The 21236-nt window shown below is 44.3% G+C and overlaps 1 protein-coding gene and 1 pseudogene across 2 annotated transcripts in view; one reads left to right on the top strand and one right to left on the bottom strand.

Moving 5' to 3' along the window:
• DNAI1 (dynein axonemal intermediate chain 1) overlaps positions 1 to 21236 on the bottom strand; it is a 79687-nt gene that overhangs the window by 38050 nt on the left and 20401 nt on the right. For both annotated transcript variants that reach the window (XM_047755143.1, XM_047755142.1), the window contains exons 2-4: positions 7825 to 7857; positions 5331 to 5429; positions 5101 to 5181 (exon numbers count right to left, since the gene is read on the bottom strand). In XM_047755143.1, coding sequence (XP_047611099.1) covers positions 5101 to 5181; positions 5331 to 5429; positions 7825 to 7857 — 213 coding nt within the window. The remainder of the gene's footprint in view (positions 1 to 5100; positions 5182 to 5330; positions 5430 to 7824; positions 7858 to 21236) is intronic.
• On the top strand, positions 6182 to 6570 carry LOC125112756 (40S ribosomal protein S27-like; annotated as a pseudogene).

Below are 21236 nucleotides of genomic sequence, written 5' to 3' on the forward strand. Positions count from 1 at the left end.
TTCCAGGAGTTCCCCCTTGTGGCTCAGCAGTTAACAAACCAGACTAGTATCCATGAGGATGAAGGTTCGATCCCTGGCCTTGCTCAGTGGGTTAAGGATCCGGCGTTGCTGTGATCTGTGGTGTAGGTCAAAGACTTGGCTCAGATCCCACGTTGCTGCGGCTGTGGTATAGGCCAGCAGCTATAACTCCGATTTGACCCCTAGCCTGGGAACCTCCATATGCTGCAGGTGTGACCCTAAAAATATAAATAAAGAAATAAACAAAATAAAATAAAATACCTACTTCCACCTCTGAGCAGCTCTGGATTTACCTGCCACTGGCCCCTACATCCATGCTAAGGGCTCCTGTGTGGCCACCTCAGAGAGGTCACATACAGGCACCACACACACCTGGCCTGGCCTTTTCTCCACTCTGTTGAGTGGATGCCTGGGCTGAATAGATCTTCAGAGACACCAAGTTCCCAATTCCCCTGTTCCATACAAGAGGATCACAGAAATCTAGAAAAGGTTTGCGTTTGGTGCTTGTCAGGTCACATAGCAAATGAGAAGTGGGGCTAGTATTAAGGGCCAGGCATCCTTGTTCATTCCTTCTTTAACAAGTCATTTTTGCATAGACACAATGAGCCAAGTACTTCCTAGGTTTAGGAGCTATAAAGCTTAGCAAAAGCAGACATGAGCCCTGTTTTCACAGAGCCTATAGCCTGGTTCCTCTAGGCCGCCCCCCTCATTGATCAGCATCCTAATCCCAAAGTTGACTTTGAGACCAGGGGTCCCTTCCTTTTTTTTTTGCCTTTTTAGGACTGCATCTTCGGCATATGGAAGTTCCCCAGGCTAGCAGTCAAATGAGAGCTGCAGCTGCTGGCCTACACCACAGCCACACCAACACCAGATCCCAGCCACGTCTGTGACCTAAACCACAGCTCATGGCAATGCCGGATCCTTAACCCACTGAGCGAGGCCAGCGATTGGACTCATATCCTCACAGATGCTAGTTGAATTCATTTCTACTGGGCCACAGTGGGAACTCCCGTCCCTTCCTTTCTTAAAAACAGTTCTTTCCAATACTTTTACAAGTCATCGAGAAAATGATTACATTTGTCTGGCACACCCATGGCCCCAAATGTACCAGACACAGCTGTCCCTGGAGGACTGCAAGAATGACTGGTTTTGCACACATGTTGGGACACCCTGCCTTAAAAAGTCATCACAAAGCTCTTCCTCTCTCAGTAACTCAGATGAATGAGGAGAAGGGATAGTGCAGTGGTTTAGAGCATGGTCTGTGGATGTGGGCAGAATTGGATTCAACTCTTGATTCTGCCCCCATTACTTGCATGATCTGGGGCTTAACCACGCTAATCCTTAATCTCTTCACCTGCAAAATGAAGATAATAATATCTAATTTGCAGAACAGTTTTAAGTATTGAAAATAATGAAAGAGGAGTTCCCATTGTGGCTCAGCAGTTAACAAATCCAACTAATATCCATGAGGACGCGGGTTTGATCCCTGGCCTTGCTCAGTGGGTTAAGGATCTGGCGAGCTGTGGTGTAGGTCTCAGACGTGGCTTGGATCCCACGTTGCTGTGGCTGTGGCAGAGGTCAGCAGCTGTAGCTCTGATTCTACTGCTAGCCTAAGAACTTCCATGTGCCGTAGGTGCTTTTTTTCTTTAAAAAAAAAAGCAAAAAATAAAATAAAAATGAAATAGTAACTATTATTATGACAATGGAGAGTCCCATGGGAATAAATTATCCCTATAGTTGTCATTTGAGATTTCATTTTTGGAGTTCCCGTTGTGGTACAGCAGAAACAAATAAGTCTAGCATCCATGAGGATGCGGGTTCAATCCCTGGCCTCGCTCAGTGGGTTAAGGATCCATTGTTGCTGTGAGCTGTGGTGTAGGGTGTAGGTCACAGACACGGCTTGGGATCCCACATTGCTGAGACTGTGGTGCAGGCCGGCAGCTGTTTCTGCCATTAGCCTGAAATTCCATATGCTGAGGGTGTGGCCCTAAAAAGCAAAAAAAAAAAAAAAAAAGAGAGACAGAGAGAGAGAAAGATTTCATCTTCATCCTGTCCTCAGGATTGACTAGGACCTTCCTCTTCAGTTTAGGGATGGAATTCAAATCCCATTGCTTCTGCGAAAGGAGGTGAGGCATGCCTAGATCTGAACCATCTGCCTCTTCAGTTCAGCACTTCAAGGAAATTTTGGAGACCAAAAGCTCTTGGATCTCAGTAAAGGACCAACAAAATGGAGACCAGCTCTGCAGGAGGATGCCAGACGGGCCTGGGCAGCATTAGAAGCTTGGATAAGGTGAGCCTGCCTGGGAGGGTGTGGTCTATAGCTACCCAGCCTTCAGCTGACTCACAGGAATTTTTTTCTAATAACTGGGCTACCCAGAGGGCAAGGGAGGTGCACTGGCACCAACCCTCTGCCCATGACATGCCTCCCATGGCCGGGACACTGAGTCCTAGAGAGACCTTCTTTCAGATGTCAGAACAGGAGCCCATAGAGCTCAGTGCATCCCACTCCAGCATAAGTTCAGGGGGACAAGGCAGCGCCCTCTCCCCCTTTACGGGCTGCCCAAGGAATGCCATCAGCGCAACTCCAGAGTGGAAGCTCTGAAGAAATACATCTGGATTTGTTCCAACCTCTTTGTGGAGGGGGCTGCCTACTCAATCCGAAATAAGAAACAGTGTGTCCAAAAAGCAGTTCACAAAAATTGGTACATAAATGTTCACAGCAGCATTATTCATAACAGCCAAGAAGCAGAAACAATCCAAATGTCCATAACTGATGAATGAATAAGTGCAATATGGTACGTTCATACAACTTTTATGTGGCAATAAAAAGTGAAGTACTGATACATATTACAACATGGAAGAAGCTTGAAAACAGCATGCTAAATGAAAGAAGCCAGTCACAAAAGATGGCATATTGTTTGATTCCTTTTATATGAAATGTCCAGAACAGGCAAATCTATGGAGATGGAAAATGGATTCATAGTTGCCTAAGGCTGGAAAGAATAGAGGACCCTGGGAGGTCCCATTGTGATGCAGTGAAAACGAATCCGATTAGTATCCATGAGGATGCGGGTTTGATCCCTGGCCTCGTTCAGGGGGTTAAGGATCCAGCTGTGGTGTGGGTTGCAGACATGGCTCGGATCCCCTAGCCTGGGAACTTCCATATGCCACAAGTGCAGCCTCATAAAGCAAAAAAAAAAAAAAAAAAAGGACAGAGAATGACAGCTAAGAGGTATGGGGTGTCTTTTGGGGGAAATGAAAATGGTCTAAAATTGATTGTGGTGATAGTTGCATAATCTGTGAATATGCTAAAAGCAAGTGAATTGTACACTTTAAATAGGGATTCTATGGTATGTAAATTATCTCTCAATAAAACTGTTTTTAAAAAAGAGAAAGAGGAGTTCCCTGGTGGCCTAGCAGGTTAGATATCTGGCATTGTCATTGTTGAGGCTCAGGTCATGGCTGTGGCACAGGTTTGATTCCTGACCTAGGAAGTTCCACATGGCTTGGGTGTAGCCAAAAAAAGAGAGAGAAACTGCTAATAGTGATTGTCCGCAAGGAGAGGGTCAGAAGAGGGAGGTTTAATTTTCATTGTATTTTCATTGTTCTTTTGAATCTTTTGAAATTTGTACCAGGGTTTCTAGATTTCTATCATATATTCGAAAGTGTGTGTGTTTGTGTGTGTGTGTGGTGTGTAAATTTTTAAAAAGAATCAGTATAATGTTGCTTTCAACGCGAACCAGTCCAAATTTTGCTTTGAAGCCTGGCTGTGTGATTTTGTCACTTGTTTCATCTAATTTATCCTTGGTTTTGATAAAATGAAGATAAAAATAGTTTCTGTTTTAGAAACCTGAGGATTAGATGAGATACCCTATGTAAAATTCTAACATAGAATGAGACACTGGCACACAGTGAGCATGGAATAAACAGATCTTCAAATAATGAAATAAAAAACACATTGATCACTTCCACTTCAGCTCAAATCATATTTGCAAGTTTTCTTCAGTCAGTTCTCACAGGAGCTGACCTTGCTGTGGCTGAAAACAGTGTTCTCCCCATTAAAGACGTGCCTCCCAAGTGCCTCCCAAGTGAGACGGTGCCCAGACAACGTGTACCAAAGGCAGGCCCTGATGGAGCTGGCTGCCTGCCTGGCTGTGTTGAGCCTGCGGGGGCCTTTGCCAGTGGGAGGGACAGGCCAGCTCATTGTCCAGAAGGGAGCCTCTCCTCCACCAGGTGTCTGGCTGGAGGAACCCCCCTGCCCCCAGCCCCTGGAGACCCAGCAGTTGACTCTAGTGACAAACACGTTGTGTGCATTGGAAAAAGTATTTTTCTAACCAAATGATTCACTTTGGGATTCCTGAACAGAGTGGCCCAGCAGGGTACTTAAGACAATGCAGTTAGCAAAGGCTGAAGGGAGAGCCATAAAGAAATCTCAAAAACTTCTGGAAAACTCCATGTACAGTCTCAGGGTTCCCACTGAAGACCTCAGGTTACGTTTTTTTTTCTTGTTACAGTGCACCCTTGGCCTATGAAAGTTCTGGGCTAGGGGTCAAATTGGAGCTGCAGCTGCTGGCCTACACCACAGCCACAGCAAGGCTGGATCCTTAACCCACTGAGTGAGGCCAGGGATTGAACCTGCATCCTCATGGATACTAGTCGGGTTCTTAACCCACTGAGCCACAATGGGAACTTCCAGAGACCTCAGTTTAAAGTTGAGCTCTTTATTTATTTTTTTTTAATTTTTTGTCTTTTTGCCTTTTCTAGGGCCACTCCCACGGCATATGGAGGTTCCCAGGATAGGGGTCCAATTGGAGCTGTAGCCGCTGGCCTACACCAGAGCCATAGCACCTCGGGATCCAAGCCGCGTCTGCAACCTACACCACAGCTCACAGCAATGCTGGATCCTTAACCCACTGAGCAAGGGATCGAACCCACAACCTCATGGTTCCTAGTCGGATTCGTTAACCACTGCGCCATGACAGGAACTCCTAAAGGTGAGCTCTTTAATAGCAGAGAGGCCACAGAGCAAGTCACCAGACCAAGGAGCACCTAGAGGGCCCAACCCCAGAGGAGATGACTTACTTTGAAGCTGTACCTGACAATGTTCTGGGGTGCGTGTGGATTGTTGGCTGTCAGAATCCGGGTGAACTCCTCCTTTAGCTCCTAAGGGAGAGAAATACCAAGAGGGTCAAATGCAGAGGGCCCTGCCCCCTCGGAGGATCCCCCGGGCTGTCAGCAGACATCTCACACCCAGCTCCTGTGCAGGACACATCTCTAAAGAAGAAGCCAGGGTAGGGTGGCTGCTTACTTACCGCATCAGTCAAATCCAGCTGGTCAGGGGGTCTAACTGTGGCTTTGGACTGGGCCCATTCATCTGTCCCTTCCCCTACATCGGTCCCTGAATCTTCATCCTGGATGAAAACCTCACATGAGAATCGACAGTGCCTGATCTGCTGAGACGGGCAAGCAGCACTGCAGGAAGCCCTTCCACTCACAGATCCTCCCAGAAGCCAAGCTCTGCCCCGAAAACAGAGAACACAGCATGTACAGCAGACCACTCATGGATGAGTCCAAACTGCTCAGGCCGGAGTTCTCATTGCTTGGAAGATCACGGCTACCTCCATCCTGGGGGTCCGGCCTTAGCCGCAGCATTGTGGTGGGCCTTTCCATCGCGGGGGAACCAGAAGAACTGGCTCCTCCTTACTGCTTCCCATACAGCCTGGAAGCTAATAGCCAGGACCAGCTTCGGAAGGACACCCAGCTGTCCTTCAAGCTGCTTCAACTCTAAATCACATTTTACCTTCTACTTTGCCACCCTCAAGTTACTCTACAGCAGTACTCTCAGTACTTGGTGACTTTAAGCCTCATAGCCCCATCGAAGGCTGAGAGCAAAAAAAAAAAAAAAGAAAAGAAAAAAAAAATCCAAGACTAGAAGCTTTCCCCTTCCCTGATAGACAATTAAATACTTTTCCAAAGTGGTCCGTGACATGCTAAAAAATGTTCACCCTCACTAGCAATCAAAGATATACAAAGTAAAACCATGCCATTTTTTTCTGCTAAAAAAACTGGTGGGAGTTCCCTTTGTGGCTCAGTGGTTAACGAACCTGACTAGGATCCATGAGGATGTGGGTTCCATCCCTGGCCTCGCTCAGTGGGTTAAGGATCCAGCATTGCTGTGAGCTGTGGTGTAGATCGGTAGCTCTGATTCGACCCCTAGCCTGGGAACTTCCATATGCTGTGGGGGCGGGCCTAAAAAGCAAAACAAAACAAAACAAACTGGTGAAGGGTGGTGACGTCCTCTCCATGAGAACAAGCAAAGGATCTCCTTCATTCCTCTCCAAAAGAGAAGAGGAAACACAAGAAGGGCCTGGTGCAGAGCCCCAGTTCCTACTTCATGGATGTGAAATGCCCAGGATGCTACAAAACCACCGCCGTCTTAAGCCAACATGCACAAATGGTTTTGTGTGTCAGCTGCTCTACTGTCCTCTGCCAGCCCACAGGAGGCAAAGCAAACCTTACAGAGGATGTTCCTTCAGACAGAAGCAGCACTAACAGCACCCTGAATCAAGATGAATGGGAAGGCATCCCAATAAATATACCTTGGGTACAAAAAAAAAAAAAAAGTGAAAACTAAAACGAAACCAAGATAACAAAGGTAGTATCTAGTCCTGGCAAGGCTGTGGGAAAATGGGCACCCATAAAATAGTGTGACGTTTCTAAAAAGCAATTTGGAAATATTTATCAAAAGCCTAGGAGTTCCAGTTATGGCTCAGTGATTAACGAATCCGCCTAGGAACCATGAGGTTGCAGGTTTGACCCCTTGCCTCGCTCAGTGGGTTAAGGATCTGGCGTTGCCATGAGCTGTGGTGTAGTTCACAGATGCAGCTCAGATCACACGTTGCTGTGGCTCTGGTGTAGGCCGGCAGCTACAGCTCCAATTAGACCCCTAGCCTGGGAACCTCCATATGCTGCAGGTGCAGCCCTAGATAAGACAAAAAAGACAAAAAAAAAAGCCTAATAAGTGTTTATGCTCTTTGACCCACATTTCTATGTATAGGAATTTATATTAAGAAATAACAAGGGAGGAGTTCCTGTAGTGGCTCAGCGGTAAGGAACCTGACTATGATCCATGAGGATGCAGGTTTACTCCCTGGCCCCGCTCAGTGGGTTAAGGATCTGGCGTTACTGTGGTATAGGATGGCAGCTGTAGCTCAGTTAGACCCCTAGCCTGGGAACTTCCATATGCTGCAGGTGTGGCCCTAGAAACACCGAAAGAAAGAGAGAGAGAGAGAGACAGACAGACCGACAGATGGAAGGAAGGAAGGAATCAAGGATACGCCTAAAGATTTAAATGCATGAATATTTGTTGGGGGATTGATCATAATAGTGAGAAAGAGGAAATATTTATTTGTCCAACAAGGGGGCATGGTTGAACAAAATTGTAGAACAGCCTTAAGGAACACATGGTAAAATATTATGCAGTAATTTTGAATGATGCTATGAAAGTATATTTACTGGCAATGGAAAGTATTCTAAATATATTGTGTAAAAAGCAGACTATAAAATAACATACAGTGTGATTCCATTTTAAAATAAATACATGTAATTTTCATATATGCATAGAAATACCTGGGAGGATATAGCCTCACATGTTAACTAAGAGGTTTCCTGGGGTGATGAGCTTAAGGGTGATTTAAGTGTTCTTTTTGCTCATTTGGATTTTCTTTAAGCACACAGAGCTAATATTTCAATGGAAGGAGTGCTATTAGCTTCTTGCTGGGAGACTGTGGCAGCCTCAGCACTTACTTTCTTCCTGGCTCCTCTTCCCATGGTGATGCTCTGAAAGAATAGAAACAGAAGGTAAGTTATAAGTGAATCTCTACGGGGATATCAGAAACACTGCTACAGGGAGGCCTTGGCCAAGGGACCTCGGAAACAAGGGACATTGAGCTTCCCCAAGTCTCATGAAGAGTCCTCCCTGGCAGCATGGCCCAGCTAAGGGGACCCTACATCTGCGGCAGCCCCATTCCAGCATCAAGGGGACTGATCCATGAAGAGCAACCAGGGAATTTAGCACCTGGCATTTCCAATTTGCAACTAGTTCAACAAAGTTTTTTTCTGTATGTTTGTTTTTTGCTTTTTGCTTTTTAGGGCTTACCCATGGCATATGGAAGTTTCCAGGCTAGGGGTCAAATTAGAACTTCATTTGCTGGCCTACGCCACAGCCACAGCAACAAAGGATCTAAGCCATGTCTGTGACCTAAACGACAGCTCACAAGCCAGGGATCAATCCTGCATCCTCATGGATCCTAGTTGGGTTCATTAACTGCTGAACCATAAAGGGAATGCCTCAACAAAGATTTTTTTTTTGTCTTTTTGTCTTTTTTTTTGTTGTTGTTGTTGTTGATGTTGTTGCTATTTCTTGGGCCGCTCCCGCGGCATATGGAGGTTCCCAGGCTAGGGGTTGAATTGGAGCTGCAGCCACCGGCCTACACCAGAGCCACAGCAACGCGGGATCCGAGCCGCGTCTGCAACCTACACCACAGCTCACGGCAACGCCGGATCGTTAACCCACTGAGCAAGGGCAGGGACCAAATCCGCAACCTCATGGTTCCTAGTCGGATTCGTTAACCACTGCGCCACGACGGGAACTCCTCAACAAAGATTTTTAAGATATGGAGTTCCCGTCATGGTACAGTAGTTAACGAACCCAACTAGGAACCATGAGGTTTCAAGTTAAATCCCTCCTCACTCAGTGGGTTAAGGATCCGGCATTGCCATGAGCTGTGGTGTAGGTCATAGATGTGGTTTGGATCCTGCGTTGCTGTGGCTGTGGTGTAGGCTGGCGACTACAGCTCTGATTAGACCCCTAGCCTGGGAACCTCCATATGCCTCGGGAGTGGCCCTTGAAAAGGCAAAATGACGAAAGAAAGAAGGAAGGAAGGAAGGAAAGAAAAAAATGTATGCTCTAGGCACTAGAGATATAATGGTAGCAAAAATAGGAGTTCCTGTCATGGCTCAGTGGTTAACGAATCTGACTAGGAACCATGAGGTTGTGGGTTCTATCCCTGCCCTTGCTCAGTGGGTTAAGGATCTGGCATTGCCGTGAGCTATGGTGTCGGTCGCAAGCATGGCTCGGATCCCACGTTGCTGTGGCTGTGGTGTAGGCTGGTGGCTACAGCTCCAATTAGACCCCTAGCCTGGGAACCTCCATATGCTGTGGTGCAGCCCTAGAAAAGACGAAAAGACCAAAAAAAAAAAAAAATATATATATATATATATACACTAAGTGCTCATTTCTGTACTAGGCATTAAGGGGATTTTGAGAGCAGATTATATTCGTGAACACTTGTTTGGGATGAATGTTTGGGTACTTTGTTTTGTACACTGCTGTCTCTGAACATAGTAGGTGTTCAAAGTACGTATCAAATACATAAATGAATGCCACCAAACCATTAATAATCATGATCCTGGGAAAAAATGTTTTTCCTCTCCAGGCTTGCTTCCTCATCAGTAAAATGCATTAAGGTTGGATATGATGACTTTCCAGTTCTAATATGCCAAAATGTTATGTTCCTAAGAGCAGCATGCTTGATTCAACTTGATAAACATTTGTTGAGCATCTACCTTTGGGTCAGGGACTAACTTGAACAGTAGGACAAGGATGGAGAGAGACGAGGTCCCTACCCCAATGTGCTCGGGATCCACGGAGGACAGACGAGTATGATCACTGCTCATCATTTACCCACTCACTCAGCACATGTTCTTTTAAAAAAATTTTTTTTAGGTGTTCCCATCTTGGTTCAGCGGTTAACGAACCCAACTAGTATCCATGAGGACGCAGGTTCAATCCCTGGCCTAGCTCAGTGGGTTAAGGATCTGGCATTGCCGTGAGCTGTGGTGTAGGTCATAGATGCAGCTTGGATCTGGTGTTTCTGTGGCTGTGGTGTAGGCCAGTGGCTACAGCTCCAATTGGACCCCTAACCTGGGAACCTCCATATGCTGCAGGTGTGGCCCAAAAAAGACAAAAAAATTTTTATTATAGTTGATTTACAGTGTTCTGTCAATTTCTGCAAAGTGACCCACTCACTCAGCGTATTTTTTTTTTTTTTAACTTAGGAGTTAGTTCAGTGCTTGGAGTATATATATATACTTTTTCTCCTGTTATCTTCTATCATGTTCTATCAAAAGTGCTTGGATATGGTTCCCTGTGCTATACAGCAGGACCTCATTGCTTATCCATTCTAAATGTAATAGTTCTCATCTACTAACCCCAATCAGCATATATTCTTTTGAAAGTCTGTTGTGTGCCAGCAATAGAGACATGTGCACCCAGGGTGCTATAGGAAGGCGCAGAGGCACCTACCCAGCCCAGGTGCACAAGAGAGGCTCCCAGAGGTGGCTATTTCATAGCTCAGTATCAAGAGATAAGTATGGGTTGTCCAAGTGGAGACAGTGCTTTTCAGAGAGGCTTTTTTCAGAAGAAGAAAACAGCACGTACACTGGCAGGAGCAGAGCAATGGCAGAGACCGTAAAATGTTCCATCAAACAAACCAACCAAACCCCTTCAGTATATATGCACTGAGCAGTTGTTTCAGGTGATGGAGCACGAGGGAGATCAGTGGAGGCCAGAGATGGAGGGAGAGGCTCTTGGAAGAAGCAGGTCTAGGGCCCTGAAGGAGGGGTCAGGGCAGTGGAGAGGCTGGAGGGCACATGTTGGTGGCAGCTCAGCACACCCAGCAGAGACCTCGGCTCTCAGCGCTCGCTGACTGCCTGTGTGATCTTGGGCAAGTCTCTGGGCCTTGGTTTCTCAAGTGCAAAGTGAGGGAGTCAGACTGGAAGGGCTCTTACAGCCTCCCTGGCAGGGTCTGTGGGAGAGGCTTTGATGGTAGGGAGAGGAAAGGGATACCAGGGGGGTTGGAGGGGGAGAAGGGCTGGGAATGTTGTTGGTAGGGCGGCAGCCGGATTCAGTTTCTGCCAAGTTGCCAGGGTTCCCAGGGATGGGAACCCTTCTCTGAGGCTAAGCTGCAGGAGCCAGAAAGCTGCTTTCCTTTGAAGAGCCTCTGATCCCTAAGGTAATAGGATAATAGTGTCACAACATCCAACAGCTTTCTGGCCCACGACAGAACACTGGAGGGCCAAACCCCAAACCCAACTGCCAGCCTTAAATAGAAAACGAGATCCAGTTACCATTGCCCCCCGTAAATATGTCTGTAAAACATTTATCTGGCAATAAAAGAACTGACAAGGCAATTTGAGTGTAATTGTTTTTGGCAGTTGGAAATATTTCAATTAACACACTATAAAAGCCACACTATAATAAATGCAAAACAGGCCAATGAAGTCAGCTACAGCCCTGACTTCCCAACCACGGCAAAGGAGATTGAATGTCAGACTGCCACTTTGGGCCCTTGGTCTTCCAGAAGGAGAAGCCTGAGACAGACAAGCCTGAATTCCTGAAAAGCTTTTGATGGTTCCTCCCAGAAGCTGTCAAACCACAGAAGAAGAAAGCCTGCCGTCCCTCCTCTGGCCCTCAGAACTCTATCATCTGGCCCCACAGCTCCGATCCAGCCTGCTTGCCCACCCCACTGAAATCGAGCCTAGAAAGGCTACTCACATTTGCCGAGCTTGGCCTTGGCTTTCTCACCTCTGCACTGTGGCTTTCACCCTTCCTCCTGCCATCTCCCCCCACCACACACACACACCATTTCTGCCAAACAAAACCCTACCCAGCTAGCCTCTGCCAGTCCATTATCTAATCCAGACCTTTCTCCCACCTCCCTCTACTCTTCCTGTCTTAACTCTGAGCAAGGCTCTGGCCCACTTCCCATCACCACCACAAGCACGGGCTGCTGTGAGAGGAAGGATGAAATGCGTCTTCAAACACACACTGTCGTCTCTGGGGTTTGGTCTGCAAAAGGGGGCGGTATTATGAAAAGAAACATAATACTGCAGTGCACATCAGGGGCAGCTTGGAGATTTCAGCAAAGGAGGTCCACCATTCTTTTTGTTTTTTTCTCATTTTAAAAAGTTTTTTTTGAAGTCTAGTTGAATTACAGTGTTGTGATCATTTCTCTGTATGAAAAGTGACTCCATTATACCTGTACACAAGGTCCACAGTTCTAATTCATTGACCAAAGAATATCCTTTACTCTTGAATAAGGCGTTCTGTGAAGTCAAGGGAGGAGCCTATGGAGGAGTAGGGGCAGGAAGAAGGACCACCCCCCGCCCCCCACCCAACCACCGTGGTAGTGGGAGTAACTCTAGTGATCACTGGGATAACAGATGTCCCAGCCTGAACTCCTTCATCCTTGAGCTGTTTTCTATTCTCATCATCACAGAGTTTGGTGTGAGCATCCTCATGGCAGGAACTGATAACAACTCAGCTGCCTAGAGGCCACTTATCGGTTCTCTTACAGGATCTGATTTTGCTGAGGGGTCCCGCATTCCTTCTTGAAACTTCTCTGCCTCCATTTCCATGTCACCAGCCTCTCCAACAGTTCTTTCTCAATATCCTTGATCCCCTCCAAGAATGTATGCTTGACCTCTCTAAGGCTTCTAGTTCTCCACTCTCCCCTTGGGTGCTCTTATCCTTGCCCATAGATTTCATCTTCCACCTTATGATGAAGCTCAAATCGCTTTCTTCTTTTTTTTTTTTTGTCTTTTTGCCTTTTCTAGGGCCACTCCCGCGGCATATGGAGGTTCCCAAGCTAGGGGTCGAATAGGAGCTGTAGCCACCGGCCTACGCCACAGCCACAGCAATGTGGGATCCGAACCGAGTTGCAACCTACACCACAGCTCAAGGCAACGCTGGATCATTAACCTCCTGAGCGAGGCCAGGGATTGAACCCGCAACCTCATGGTCCCTAGTCAGATTCGTTAACCACTGAGCCACAACAGGAACTCCCTCAAATCTCTTTCTATACCTTAGACTTCCTAGAACCTCAGGTTCAGATTGAGGACAGAGTACTCAAACTCAGTATCTTTTAAAAACCAATCTCATTATGGTCTGTTTCCACCCCAATCATTATATTCTTTTTCTACCCCAAACTTCCATCTCCTTCAGTATTTCCTATCTCACTCAAGGGTGCCACCATTCAGGCACCCAGGTTGGAAACTGGGAGCCATCAAAGAGATACCTGCCTTTTCCTCACCCTCTTACGAGCATCATATTTCAAAGTCTAGCAATTCTACCACTTTAATATCTTGTATAACTATCCTCTCGGTTTATACCCCTTTAATTCAGGCCCTTACTGTCTCTTGCTGAACTACATTTGATTTCCCTAACTCTACTTTCTCTCTACTCTAATAATTATTTTTCTTTGTTTTTAGCTGCACTTGTGGCATATGGAAGTTCCTGGGTCAGGGATTGAACCCTTGCCATAGCAGCAACCCCAGCCACAGCAGCGACAGTACCAGATCCTTAATCTACTGAGCCACAAGGGAAATCCCATGATAATTATCCCTGTCATCATTTTCAACTATCGAGCACTTTCTCTAGGCCAGTTATTTATTAAGCAGATTATGTGCATTATCTCACTTAATCTTCACAACCACCCTATGGGGAAGGAGCAATCATTATTCCTATTTTACAGATGGGGACACTGATCAAACAACTGACCCAAAGGTGACCAGGATTTGAACCCAAACTCATTTATTTATTTATTTATGTCTTTTTAGGGCCACACCTGTGGCATGTGGAGGTTCCCAGGCTAGGGATCAAATCAGAGCTGTAGCTGCCAGCCTCCACCACAGCCACAGCCACGCCAGATCCGAGATGTGTCTGTGACCTACACCACAACTCATGGCAATGCCGGATCCTTAGCACTGAGCAAGGCCAGGAATCGAACCTGAGTCCTCATGGATGCTAGTCAGGTTCCTTATCGTGGAGCTATGGCAGGAACTCCTGAACCCAAACTCTTAATCACGAAAAGTGATCCTCCTAAAATATAAATTTGACCCCTCTCCTTATTTAAAGCCTCCAAAGCCTACCCACCAGCCATGAGATGAATCCAAACTCTCTAGCACAGCATCCATCTCATTTCCAACAGTCTTCCTGCCACAGCCATGGAAGAGTGCTTTGAAAATGAGAACTCTGTCTAAAATAATAAAACTATCTACAAAACAGAAACAGATTCGTGGACAGAGAGAACAGACTTGTGGGTGCCAAGGCGGAGGGGGCAGGGAGTGGGATAGACTGGGAGTTTGGGGTTAGTAGATGCAAAATATTATGTTTAGAATGGATAAGCAGTGAGATCTTGCTGTATAGCACAGGGAACTATATCCAGTGTCCTGGGATATATATGTATAACTGAGTCACTTTGCTGTACACCAGAAATTAGTTCAACATTGCAAATCAACTATAATGGAAGAGAGGGAGGGAGGGAGGAAGGAAAAGGAAATTCTGGGCAGTGTAGTAGATGATGATTATTGCCACCTACTGGGCATTTACCTGCACTTAGACTTGTTTGGGTATTTGCCCTACTGAACAGTGTAAGCAACCCATTTGTCCCTGAGCATATTTTAGGGGTAAGTAAGGAGACTGAAAATTCTTGAGCTGCTCCCTATCATGAAGCTCTAATATTTAAAGAATATGTATGTGGGGAGTTCCCGTAATAGCTCAGTGGTTAACGAATCCGACTAGGAACCATGAGGTTGCAGGTTCGATCCCTGGCCCTGCTCAGTGGGTTAAGGATCCGGCATTGCCGTGAGCCGTGGTGTAGGTCGCAGACGTGGCTCGGATCTCGCATTGCTGTGGCTCTGGTGTAGGCTGGCAGCTACAGCTCCAAATAGACCCCTAGCCTGAGAATCTCTATGTGCCGTGGGTGTGGCCCTCGAAAAGGCAGAAAGACAAAAAAAAAAGAAAGAAAGAATAAGTATGTGGAATTCCTGTCATGGCTCAGCAGTAACAAACCCGATTAGTATCCATGAGGATGCAGGTTCCATCCCTGGTCCTGCTCAGTGGGTTAAGGATCTGGCATTGTCATGAGCTGTGGTGTAGGTCGTAGATGGCTCAGATCCTGCACGGCTGTGGTTGTGGCCTAGGCTGGCAGCTGCAGCCCTGATCCTTGGCACTTCCATATGCTGCAGGTACAACCCTAAAAAGCAAAAGACAAAACAAAACAAAAACAGGTATGTGTGATTAGATGTAGCCAGGGGCCCCAAATATGGGCTTTGAAGTCAACCATACCTGGGTTTAAGTCCCTTCACTGCCATCTGCTGGGTCTATGGCTCTAGGCAAGTTACTTGTCTTCACTGAACTTGAGTGTCCTTATCTTTTACATGGGCCCCTTAAAATACCCTCTCCAGACAGTCATAGCCTTGTCATGATGGTTGAATGAGTCAGTTCATGTAAAGTACACAGTGTTGTGCCTGGTCAGAGTTTGTGCTCAATAAATGATAGTTGGTAGCATTTTCATTCCCACATCCAGACCCCGCTCTGCCCTAAGCCACACAGGATCCGTGTGGCCCACTGCTTCCTAGGAAGCACCTGCCCTAGGGATGACCAGGCTTCGGCAGCTTGCAGGTCCACGCCAGAGTTCAATGCTGAAACACATCTGTTCCTGGAAGGAGCAGCTCTTGGAAGCAGACCCACAGATGCCGCATCCTCCTCCCTGGGGCCCAGGAGACTTCGTTTACATTTCAGTTGTCTTGGTCTTTATTTTAAAACTCACTAACAGGTTTCCATTAAGCTAAATTGAAACTAAATACCTCACCAGCTTGCAGTTTCCGTTTCTAAAAGGGTAAAAGCTCTTAGTCTCAAAGGAATAGTAATTCACCGACAAATCTTCCTCCATCTACACTGACTATATTTCAAACCCCTGAGCCTAGTGTAGCTCTAAAGCTTACAGAAAGTGTCCAGTAAGCACAGCTGAAAGAGACCTCAACATTTTGAAACACTAGATGAAAGGTAACAGGCACTAACACACACTCCTGTGCGAATGCCAACTGATGCAAACTTTTTTAGGGTTATTTGGCAATAGCTGCCAAAATTGTAAATGCAGATACCCCTCAACTCAGAAACTCTGCTTTCTTGAATTCTTCCTATAGAAATACGTGCAAAGATGTATATACAAAATTGCTTACTGCAGCATTTTTTTAAATAATATTTTTAAATGGGAAGAAAAATCTATTCATTGATAGGGGCCTAAAATTATGGTATGGCCATTCAATGGGATGTTATGCATATCTTTTTAAAGATTGAGGTAAACTTTTATGTATTGTTATGGAGAGCTCTCCAAGCTTTTTTACTGTTAAAAAAAAAAAAAAAGCAAGTTCGATAGCATTGAGAACTTTGTCTAGATACTCATGTTGCAACAGAAGAAAGGGTGGGGGAAAAAATGTAATTGTAATGTATACATGTAAGGACAACCTGACCCCCTTGCTGTACAGTGGGGAAAAAAAAAAAAAAAGCAAGTTACATAAATTGATGACCCATCTACTTAAACTTAAGAGTGTGTGAGGGGAGTTCCCATTGCGGCTCAGTGGTAATGAACCCAACTACTGTACATGAGGATGTGGGTTCTGTCCCTGGCCTTGCTCAGTGGGTTAAGGATCCTGCACTGCTGTGAGCTTTGGTGTAGGTTGCAATGCGGCTCAGATCTGGTGCGTTGCTGTGGCTGTGGTGTAGGCTGGTAGCTCAGCTCCAATTCTACCCTTGGCCTGGGAACTTCCACATGTTGCAAGTGCCACCCTAAAAAGCCAAAAAAAAAAAAAAAAGAATGAAAAAAGAATTTTAAAAATCAGGAGTTCCTGTCATGGCTCAGTGGTTAACGAACCCGACTAGTATCCATGAGGACGTGGGTTTGATCCCTTGCCTTGCTCAGTGGGATAAGGATCCTGCATTCCTGTGAGCTGTGGTGTAGGTCCAAGGCTCAGCTCCAATCTCCTCATGTGGCTGTGGTGTAGGCCAATAGCTACTGCTCGGATTTGACCCCTAGCCTGGGGACCTCCATATGCCGCTGGTGCGGCCCTGAAAAAGACCAAAAAAAAAAGGAAGTTCCCTGTGGCAGGGTGGGTTAAGGATCCCATGTTGCCACAGCTGTGGCCCAGGTTGCAACTGTGGTGTGGGTTGTATCCCTGGCCAGGGAAACTCTACATGCTGTGGGTGTGGCCAAAAAAAAAAAAAAAAAGCATTAAAAATCAAGAAAATACAGTTAAAGAAGGTTTGTTTTTGTTTTTTTTTTCCTCCTATTAATGCAGTGTTAGCACAGAGCTCAGAATGCAAAAAAGGAACATGAACCCAAGTCCATGCCTCCCTGGAAGCCCAGAGGGAAAAGGCCAGCTAACTCTATGGGACCCTTCCCAGATAAGGCTACTGAAGGCAAGGCAGGGTGGAGTTTAAAGTCTGAAGCTCTAGAGGAGTTTCCTGGTGGCTTGGTGGTTAAGAATCCAGCATTGTCATTGCTGTGCCTCTGGTTCGATTCCTAGCTTGGTAAATGGGAATTTCCACATGCCAAGGGTGTGCTGGGTGAGGGGGTAGAAAGACCTGAAGCTCTAGAGTAAGCTTTGGCTGGATTCCTAACTCTACCATGAACTATATGTGCAAAGTATTTAGTATTTAGCCTCTCTCATTTACAAGGTAGAGGAAACTATTAGTGCCCTCCTCAGATTTGCTGTGAGGATAAAATAAAACAGTGCATGAAGAGAACCCTTACTCAGAGCCCAGCACTCAGTAAGCCCTCAAGTAGCAGTGGCGGTGTTACTATTATTCTATCATGATCTGCTGTGCATGGCAATTGAGTCCCATTCTGAGGGTATTTATTAAATAGTTGAAAAGTGTATTGTCCAGGTCCCATTAAGTCCTTTATCAGAAAGGAAGGTATAAATCTCAGGTGTCACAGAGAGGGTTGAAAATAAAAATACCTTCCACTTATAAAGCATCTTGTAGTTTACCAAACTCTTTGGCATACATCATTCCTTTTGACCCTTATTCTAATTTTTTGTGGGTGGCTGTTGAGTTTTGTCAACTTTTTTTTTCTGAATCTATCATGATGACATATGATTTTTCTCCTCTTTTCTGTTAATGTGAAGAAATACATTGAGTTTTTAATGCTGAGCTAACTTTGTCTTATTGGGATAAACCCCAGTTGGTCTGACATATTATTCCTTTTATATATTGCTGGGGACAGGTTTGCTAATATTTTGTCAGATTTTATGCATTTATGTTCACAATGGATATTGGTCTGTCCTTCTCTTGTAATAGCTTTGATTTTGAAATCAGAGTTATGCTGACATCATCAAATAAGTTCGGACTTGTTCCTGTCTCTATTTTCTGTAAGACTTTGTGTTAAGATTGGTCTTATTTATTCATTACATATCTGGTAGAATTCATCAGTGAAATCATTTGGCTTGGAGTTTTTTTGTGGAAAAGTTTTAAATTATGAATTCCATTTCTTTATATAGGTATGGAGTCTTCATATTTTCCCTTTCTTTTTGTGTCAAGGTACACTGTGTTTTTCAAGAAATTTGTCTATTCCATTTAAGCTGTTAAATTTATTGCTATGAAGGTGTTAATATTCCTTTATTATCCTTTTTAGCATCTGTACAATCTGTAGTGATAGCTCATTTTTCATTCCTGATATTGGCTGTTGTGTTTTCTTTTATCTTGATGAGCCTTGCAGTTTTATCAATTTCATCAATCTTTTCAAAGAACCAACTTATGATTGTTAATTTTCTCTATTGCTCTATTGTTTTTCTCATTGTTTCTATAAAACAATAAGATAAACAAATTAATAGAGCAAATGGAATTTATTAGATAAATTTTGCTTCTATTATTCTGGATTTAATTTGCTCAGCTTTTTCTATTTTCTTAAGGTAGAAACTTAGAACATTGATTTTAAATCTTTCTTTTCTAAAATAGGCATTTAAAGCTATACCTTTTCATTAAGCACACCTTTAGCATGAGCCCACAATTTGTGATGTTATATTTTCATTACCATCCAATTAAAAATGTTTTCTAATTTCCCTTACACTTTTTTTTTTCATTTAGAAGTGTATCTTTAATTTCTAAATATTTGGGGATTTTAAGGATACTGCTATTTATTTTTAATTTAATTTCATTTTGGCTGAATTATCTGTAGTATGCTGAGACGCTTTCTATCATGGATGGATGTTGAAATCAAATTGAATTAAAATCCGTGATTTAATTATTAATCTCTTTAAATGTACTGAGATTCATTGTGGTCCCAGTGTATGATCTTCCTTTTTTTTTAGGGCCGCACCTGAGGCATATGGAAGTTCCCAGGCTAGGGGTTGAATTGGACCTGCAGCTGCCAGCCTACACCACAGCCACAGCAATGGCAGGATCTAAGCTGCATCTGTGACCGATGATCGAGGCCAGGGATCAAACCTGCATCCTCATGGATTCTAGTTGGATTCGTTTCCACTGCACCACGACGGGAACTACTAATGTATTTTTTTTAACATATTGCTGTTCTTAGGTGTAGTGCTCTATAAATGTTAATTAGCTCAAGCTGGTTAACAGATCTACATCGTTCAACAGAAGAGTGTTAAAATCTCCAGCTATCACTGTATATTTTTCTATTTCTCTCTTTAGCCCTGCCAGTTTTTGATTCATGTATCCTGAAATGCTATTAATAGATACGTAGATAGGTACACGTTTGTGATTTTATATCACCTCTCAAATTGACCCTTTATCATTATGAAATATCCCGATTTATCTTTGGACATACTCCTTGTCTTAAAACCTGCTTAGTTCTGATAATACTACAGCTCTGCAGCTTTCTTTTAATGCTTGCTATTTGCATGGTGTATTTTTCTGGTCTTTTATTTTCAAACTTTCTATGACTTTACATTTATTTAAACTCTGTTGCTTATAAGCAGCATATAGTTAGGTCTTGCTTTTACCCCACCTCACTTGAGAAACTGCCTTTTATTTGAAAGTAGTCTTTATCATATTGCTCTTTGTTTCCTATCTTTCATTTGCTTTTCTTTCTCTGTTCATATTCTGCCTTCTTTCGTGTTGAGTTGTTTAGTGTTTCATTTTATTTTCTCTATTGGCTTTTCAGCTGTGCCTTTTTGTATTACTTTCTGGCGATTGCTCTAAGGTTTACAATATGCATCCTAAACCTGCCATAGTCTACTAAGAACAAATACCACTTCATATTTCACAGTGTAATAATCTTAAAACATCTTAATTCCATTTACCATCATAACTTCATCCTTTGCCCTATTACTGTCACATACTTTATTTACATTATAAGCTCCACCTTACAATGGTATTGTTTTTGCTTTAAACAATTATCTGCCTTTTGGAGAAAATTATTCGAAGCAAAAAAAAAATCTAGTCTTTTATTTTTAGCAATTTATTTACAATCACCAGTACTTTTTGGTCCGTCCCATAGATAGAGCTTCCATCAGGTATTATTTTCCTTCAGCCTAAAGAATTTCCCTCCATACTTCTTATAATGAAGTTCTGCTGATGACAAATTTTGTCAGCTTTAGTTTATCTGGAAATGTATTTCTTTAACCCTTCCTTTTTTTTTTTAGGGCCATACTTGGAAGTTCCTGTGGAAGTTCCCAGGCTAGAGGTCAAATCAGAGCTGTAGCTTCTGACCTACACCACAGTCACAGCAATGCAGGATCTGAGCTGTGTTTTTGACCTACACCACAGCTCACAGCAACACCCTATCCTTAACCCACTGAGTGAGGCCAGGGATCAAACCTGCGTCCTCATGGTTACTAGTCAAATTCATTTCTTCTGAGTGACCATAGGAACTCCTAATCCCTTTTTTTTTTTTTTTGGTTGGTCTTTTTGTCTTTTTAGGGCTGCACCCATGGCATATGGAGGTTCCCAGGTTAGGGGTCTAATCAGAGCTGTAACTGCCAGCCTACACCACAGTCACAGCAACGCCAAATCCAAGTTGCATCTGCAACCTACACCACAGCTCACAACAACGCCGGATCCTTAACCCACTGAGCAAGGCCAGGGATCAAACCTGCAACCTGATGGTTCCTAGTTGGATTCGTTTCAGCTGTGCCACTATGGGAACTCCCTAGCCCTTTTTAAAAAATTTATTTATTTATTCTTCCACTGTGCAGCATGGGGGCCAAGATACACTTACATGTATACATTTTTTCCACCCTTTGCTCTGTTACAATATAAGTATCTAGACATAGTTCTCAGCATGATCTCATTGTAAATCCATTCCAAGTTGTATCTGATAACCCCAAGCTCCTGATCCCTCCCACTCCCT

The sequence above is a fragment of the Phacochoerus africanus genome, chromosome 12 (genome assembly GCF_016906955.1).
Source record: "Phacochoerus africanus isolate WHEZ1 chromosome 12, ROS_Pafr_v1, whole genome shotgun sequence".
Classification (NCBI taxonomy): domain Eukaryota; kingdom Metazoa; phylum Chordata; class Mammalia; order Artiodactyla; family Suidae; genus Phacochoerus; species Phacochoerus africanus.